The sequence below is a fragment of the Xyrauchen texanus genome, chromosome 5 (assembly GCF_025860055.1).
Source record: "Xyrauchen texanus isolate HMW12.3.18 chromosome 5, RBS_HiC_50CHRs, whole genome shotgun sequence".
NCBI lineage: Eukaryota > Metazoa > Chordata > Actinopteri > Cypriniformes > Catostomidae > Xyrauchen > Xyrauchen texanus.
In genome coordinates this window covers 23,170,216-23,177,557 of record NC_068280.1, presented here as the reverse complement: position 1 = coordinate 23,177,557, position 7,342 = coordinate 23,170,216, and the positions used below count along the sequence as shown (strand labels likewise).

General features: G+C 37.3%; 1 protein-coding gene across 1 annotated transcript; it reads left to right on the top strand.

The window, feature by feature from the left end:
- Nucleotides 1-970: 970 nt before the first annotated feature.
- fgf8b (fibroblast growth factor 8b) lies at nt 971-5,443 on the top strand. The gene is made up of 5 exons (XM_052126076.1): nt 971-1,415; nt 1,499-1,535; nt 2,142-2,328; nt 4,302-4,408; nt 4,660-5,443. The coding sequence occupies exons 1-5, from the start codon at nt 1,384-1,386 to the stop codon at nt 4,933-4,935; spliced, it is 639 nt and encodes a 212-aa protein (XP_051982036.1). The 5' UTR covers nt 971-1,383; the 3' UTR covers nt 4,936-5,443.
- Nucleotides 5,444-7,342: the final 1,899 nt, after the last annotated feature.

Sequence of the window (7,342 nt, the reverse complement as noted above, 5' to 3'; positions counted from 1 at the left end):
TGCAGCCTTCATGTGCTTGTGAGCTTCAAAGTTTTGGTCACCATTCAATAGCTTTGTATGGACTAACAGAAAATTCTTCTAAAAATCTGCATTTGTGTTCAGCAGAAGATATAAAGTCATACACATCTGGGATGGCATGAGGTTGAGTAAAAGAGAGAATTTTCATTTTTGGGTGAACTATCCCTTTAATAAGGTTGTTATCATTTTTGGTAACACTTTACAATAAGGCTTTATTTGTTAGTTAAAATGAACTAACAACGAACAGTACATTTACAGCACTTATTAACCTTGGCTAATGTTAACTTCAACATATACTAATACATTTTCATTATTAGAAGTTCTATATGTTTACACTAGTAAATGCATCGTGAAATACAAAAGACAAACAATGCACAGTTATATTTTTATAATTAACACAGATTGAAAAATGCTGTAATAATGTTATTTATTGTAAGTTCATGATACCTAATGCATTTTCGAATTTTAACAAACAGAACCTTTTTGTAAAGTGTTACCAACTTTTTAAAGTTACAGTTTTCTTTTTCCGATGTAGCCTTCCTTTAAATAAAAATGTTTTTTCGTTCTTTTTTCTTTCTCTCTCTCTCTCTCTCTCTCTCTTATGAGAATAGCAAATCATAATTAAATAATAAAAATTTGGTCATGAAATGGTGACTATTTAAAAACGAATCTGGTGAGTGGATCGTGTCCTGCATAAACTCATGTAAGCTAACGGTACAGGTTGCATGAATGGCTTGTTCCTTATTGAGGGAGTTTAAATGCTGAGGGGTGGGATAGCGCTTCTGTGGAGTTAACGGGAGTCAGAATACACGTGAAGAGAGGGCTTGACATTGGGAGGTTGAAAGTGGAGAGAGACAGTGAGGCTTCTGCGTCTCAGACTCTCGTCAGGGAAACATCAAACTTGGTCAACCTGAAGATGTCTTTGACTCTTTCAATGGCATTCATTTAATGAAGCGTAATACTTCAGTTCTGGATACCGTGAGGAAACATCATGCAAGCTCCGCGCGCCACCAGATCTCGGAGCTGTTTTTCTTTGAAGAATGTTTTATTTTTCGTGTCTCCGCTGTTATTGAACATGAATTATGCATTTCGTGCGAACAGTCGCTTGTAAGGTGCATCAGCTCCCGGGAATGATAGCGACTTGACGGATTGACCTGGTGTCAGAGGGAAACACTGGATGAATGAAGTCACCTTTTCTATCGATCAGTTTGTTCCGTCACATTTATTTGCTTTCATAAAGGAATTGGAAACGTTTTGCTGAAAAACAGATGGGCCAAGCATCTTCACATAATAATATGCACGTGCAGTGGAATTAATAAAGAGCTAGTTTAGGATAATAAGCACAAAGTGTTTGGAAACTTCACAATGAGGCTGAAATCATCAACGTTAGGTTACCTGTAAGTAGGCTACAACTAATTTGTCTATACCGAGTTATTTTTTGAACAACAATTCCTTAACTAACTTGTGTTTTGTATTGCAGGTTCCTTCAATTCATGACTCTATGTTTTTATGCGCAGGTAAGTTTTCCGCATCTTTTCTCATGTAATCGTGCGCACCAGGTTGGGAATACAGTATACGAATATTTTCCATTCAAACATCGGCAGGACAAACTGAAACCGATCAAATTTTTACGTAGACGAATCCTGTGATGTTATATGTGTGCAGTAAATGTGTTATAACCATGAAAACAACTCATTATTAATAGAGTCATTGGCAAATTGTCAAACATCTTGAAAAGACGTAAAACCCTAGCATTAAAGGTAATGGCTCTAACATGTGGACACAGCACATGGCTGACTTACAAAAGAGGATCATTATGGGAAAGGGCCCAGAGAGACAAAGGTGAAAGATCAGCATTGGTAAAAAAAAAAAAAAAAATTAAAAAAAAACGACTGTTCATTGGCATGTCATCTAGAGTGCCAAATGTCTGCTGTCTTCACTTCATTAGAACAACCGCATATATGGAATCCTTCAAAAAGCATAACCTGTGATGAGAAACATTGAAGATATACCACATTTATTGTCCTTTAGTGCAGTCCATAAAAATGTTATATGTCGTAGCATACTATCAGAACATGGTTCTTTTTCTCATTGTCTACTCTTTCCCATGTCACATTTTACAGATGACCATGCAGTCCATCTCTGTGCCCAATTTTAAGCACCATGTAACGGAGCAGAGTCGTCTGTCAGACAGGACGAGTCGAAGGTTAACACGGACTTATCAGCTCTACAGCCGGACCAGTGGTAAACATGTTCAAGTCCTGGGCAACAAGAGAGTCAATGCCAATGGCGAAGATGGAGATATTCATGGCAAGTAACAAATTTTGCTAAGGGTATTTATTACTTTTCATTCTTTAAAGAGTATTCAGTAAATGTCATTGCCAAACAGTAATCTAAATAGTTGGTAATGGATTCTATATTGTAGAGTGTGGGAATCTCAAGAGAAACCTGCTGTGTTTCTGGAAAACGCATCAGTACTCATCTTACCTCTGCCGTCTTAACATTTCCCGAATAGCTTTCCACATAATAAAGAGTTGTAGGATCGAAATATGACATGCAATTTTCTAACCATTTCTAACAGAATTATTTATCGTCTTTCATGTCTTCCAAAACAAATATGTTTAATCCAGCATTTCCTACAGTATGTTATGTGTGGAAGAAGATGATCTAAAGTTTCTATGGGTTTAATAATCATTTTGTCCAAAAGAGAGTTATTTGCTCCAAAATTGAAAATGGCATGTATATTTTTTTCTCTGCTAAAGGGAAGATGGAAATATGATTCATAGTATGCCTTAGTGCTGTGAATAGTCAATGAAAAATGTTGATCTCCTTTTTTATTTGATCTCAATGTCATTTTTAAATCTATACAGTAAGACACCTGTTTTAAGAGAGACTTAGCAAGTTTACTTCTTCTCCAAACAAAACAGTGGTTAGAATCCCGTCCGCTGGGAATGCATTTCTGTCACTTAAGTATTTTGGTGTGTCTAGCCATCTTTCCACTCGTGCAGTCCATCCACTTTGCCCACTTTTGGAGGGTCATTTTATGAGGAATTTTCATAGTTTTACAACTCAATGTATGAGTCAGTTTTATGAAGAGAGGTGAGGTCAGCGTCATCAGTTATTACACTTCTTTGTTTCTCTTACTCTTACTTATCTGACCTAAGTATAATACACATGCACACAAATGCACATCATGCAAAAAATGTTGTAGTGAATAAATGTAGCAGAAAAGATTAAGTACTTTCTACATTGAATGAGTTTAAGAGTGAACTAGAAAACAAAGTAAATTCAACATTTGTATTCAATTTAAACATGTAAAAAATAATGCTCTAGCTTATAAGTATTATTTATGATGTTATCTTTACAATGCGTAATCATGTACCAATCCTATAGGAGAAAACATTGTCATATTTATTTGTAAATTTGAGTAAATTTCACAAGTAAATTAAATTAACTTTTCGAAGGTGGTGTTCTGGACATGCAACAGGCTTGAATGACTAATGAACTTGCATGGTTTGGCTGTTTGCAAGTTTATTTATAAAATTTGTATTGTTGATTTTGTTGTTATGTTTAGGAAATTTGTATTTTTTTAAGTCTGAAGTTCATTTTCCACTCAAAATTACCCATTTATAATCAAAAGGATTAGCTGGTGATTGTTACCGTCATCATGTTTTATGCACCAAGTGATGATGTCTGCATGCGCAGCTCTGGATATTGTTTCTTTCAACATTAAAGCAAGGCTATGTTGTCTAATAGACTATGTAGCAAGCATTAAGCATCCTGTAGAAGGCATTCGTGTGTCATGTGTGTCGTGTGTCATGACTAAGTATGTTAAAAAAGCATTGAGAAGTTAGTTCACTGTTAAAAACATGGCTTAATTCAGTGTTACATTACTTAAGTATAATGTACAAACAAAGAGTAAATGTAACTTGAAACAGAGTTACAAAGTAAACCACCAAGAAGTTGTATGTGTACATTTTACTTGAAAATATGGTGTGTTAAATTCACTACCGATTTCTGCATGGAAATTGTTTCCTAGGTTTTTTTTTTTTTTAAGTAAACCCCACTCAAAAAAAAAAATCAGTGTCAATGTTGTCAATCTGTGCAAAACTGCATAGATAAACCCAGATAGTCTTAGATTAAACAATGTTGCTTACCACCTGCATTACAATCCATTGTAAAATCTTAAAACTCCCTAATATGCATCAGGAGTATCCTTTCTATGTACATATCACCATACATTGATGTGGAATGATAACAGCTAACAATTTAACTTTATACAGCTAAACTTGTTGTGGAAACTGACACGTTTGGAAGCCGGGTTCGAATCAGGGGAGCAAAAACTGGATACTACATTTGCATGAACAAGAAAGGCAAGCTTATTGGACGGGTGAGAGAACTTATCTTTTTTCCCCCATTAAATGTCACTAACAAAGTTTTGTAATTAAACGTCTAGTGTGTTCATGTACATTTTTGCAAGATTATATTTATTACATTGGCCTGAGTGGCACAAATCATATCACAGGTAAAAACATCATGCCCTTTAAACAAAACTGAGACTCATAAAACACTCAAGCTTGAATAGCAGATTTCTGAGTTTGACATTTCAGTTGTCTGCTGCATGTCTCTTTTTATTGCCAGTGGAAGGGCCGTGGAAGGGACTGCATATTCACAGAGATCGTTCTGGAAAATAACTACACGGCTTTACAGAACGCCAAGTACAAAGGCTGGTATATGGCCTTTACGCGCAAGGGCCGACCCAGAAAAGCCATGCAGACCCAGCAGCACCAGCGAGAGGCCCACTTCATGAAACGTCTTCCTCGAGGACACCTTTTTACAGAACAGAATACTTTCGATTTAATCCCGTATCCCCTTAACAAGAGGACTAAGCACCATCAGCGCACAAGCGTGAATTGAGAAAAGGGCAGCGATTCACATGCACTTTTACATGCAGTCAAACACTGCCGGAGCCCCCCTCATATCTTAATTTGAATTTATCTAATCTATGTGCATTCAGAGTTATTGTACATCACGCCAAACTTTTCGAAAGAGTGGACCCATGATAGTTATAAAGATTAAGGAACCTGAGCAGACTCTGAGATGAATGACTGTACTAGGAACAGTGTGTTCTGGGATAATGCCAGTATAATGACTGAAGAGACTGAACTGTTGATTGATTAGGGCAGTGTGGGCCTAGTAATAATGAACAGCATATCTCTGGGAATGAAGTATGACAACAGAACTTCACCAAAGTGGCAGCTACCTACAGATGATCACAAACACATGCAAATACACACAGATTCCATGTGGTTGAATGATATTATCAAGAAGCATCTTTATTGTTTTTACATTACTATATATTTTTATTGGAAGATTTGTAAGATTCTTAAAAAAAAAATGATGGAAATATTTATTATAGAGCGTGTATTAAAATCATGTAAAAGTACTGATTTAACAAGGTTTTCGGTCATGCTGTTTCTTTACACATTAGCTATCTAATGTACACTATGGAAACTTAGCATTTGAACTATGATTTATTGGCCTTTTTAACTCCTTTGAGATGCAATGCTACACTGTAGGCTATTTGGTTTGTTCAATTGCCTCTAGAAAACGTCAGTGATCATTAGGTGACAGGTTGAATTCAGTCTCTCTCATAGATCACACTGTATGTGTGTGGGCACATCAAGAACATGAGGACAACAAGTGTGGGTTAAAGTTGAAGGCCTCCAGGAACACAAGTTGGCCAATTTGGGAGCCCACTTTCTTTCAGAGTCAGGGTTATTCACTTGACAACAGCAGCAGCCTGAGAGAAAACTCAAGGGCATGCTCTAGTCTATTCAAATAGTATACCTCCAGGACCGTATAGCTGTTGTTATTTTTTTTGGCCCAGCAGTCGAACTCCCAGTAAAAGAGCCCTGAGCCTCAGATAACTGTGAACCAATATCTGTGACAGGCCGCTCTGGATTGAATGTGCTCAGCAAGTGAGACTGGGACTTTGAATAGCTCGGGCCTTTCACTTTAGAAGAGATGAGGTCAACCCACCATTGCAGTCCCAAACAAAGGTTACCACCGTGTAGTTGCATTTCTGCAACCCGCGCACCGTAACCCTCTGATCAAATGCTCCCTTTGTAGGCGCTGTAGAAAAGAAACATGTTATACAATGGTGGACTTGAATAATAACACAAGGAGGGGTCAGCTATCAAAAAAAGAAACCCAGTCACACAGAGAGGGGGTGAGGGGGAGAGAGAGAGAGAAACCAAGAGAGAAAAAGATGAGGGGAGAGAAAACATTTGGGGGGTGTTATGGTTTGAGATGTGGGTGAGAGGGGCTGAAAGAGGGCAAATGGCTGGGAAGAGGCAAAGAGGGGCAGAGACGAATGAAAAGGTCCAAAAAAGAGTGTCTCTCTGTTGAGGCAGTTGAGCATGACCATTGAGGCCTCAGGATGGGGTGGGAGAAAGGGAAGAAGAGACACTGAACAAAAATCACCTTACTGAGCTCTTCACCCAGTCGCCTTTTCCCAGGACTTCTGATTTGTCAGTTGGCCCTTGGACTGGCTCCACGTGCAGGGCCATGTTTCAGTAATCTATAAAAGCATTTGATTGACCTACTAAAAATGGTTTAAATCAGTGCTTAGTTCTGTTCATCTCAAAAGATCTTTGCCTGGCTAAGACTGCATGCACCTCTCAAAAAAAAACAGACCCAATAAATAGATTTAAATGTCATAGTGATCACAATATTAATATGAATTTTTTAGTCATCTTACATTTTTTCCTCTCAATGTGCCGAATTCAAGAAAACTGCCGCAATGCGGCAAATGTTCATTCCACGAAAATAGTATGTGCTTCACCTTTGATGTCACATCTCTCTTGATCTCCAGCTATCCAGATTTGCAAAGGTGTTAGTGAAAGAATGCTATTTTGGTCTAAGCATACTTAAGAGTTATTGTTAGGATTAGGGTTTGGAATAGGGTTAGTAGTATATTATATATGTAATTACTACACAAATGTTTCTAGAAAAAAATAATAATATGAGCTGTGTCTTTCACATCACATCCATTCAAAGAAGTAAGTGAAAGAATGTAGTTGCGAAGGTGGGTACATGCACAACTGTAGATCCAGACCCTGGGGGCAGTTCAGAAATCAGAAAGCATTTTTTAAGTTTTACTTCTAAAGAAATGAATAGTAATTTTGAAACATATGTATAAAATCATGAACACTCATGTAAGATGAATAGTTCAGTCATATCAGTAACCTTATAATAGCTCTTTTATTGTACATGGAGCAGGGGCACCTCAAAGGGGCAGACATGTTAGCATCACATGAGC

Bases quoted from the DNA above. Each gene is read 5' to 3' on its own strand.
- fgf8b (XM_052126076.1), top strand. From the start codon at position 1,384: ATGAGGCTGAAATCATCAACGTTAGGTTACCT. The intron at 1,536-2,141 runs GTAAGTTTTCCG...CACATTTTACAG, and splicing joins CTCTATGTTTTTATGCGCAG to ATGACCATGCAGTCCATCTC. The intron at 4,409-4,659 runs GTGAGAGAACTT...TTTTATTGCCAG, and splicing joins AAGGCAAGCTTATTGGACGG to TGGAAGGGCCGTGGAAGGGA.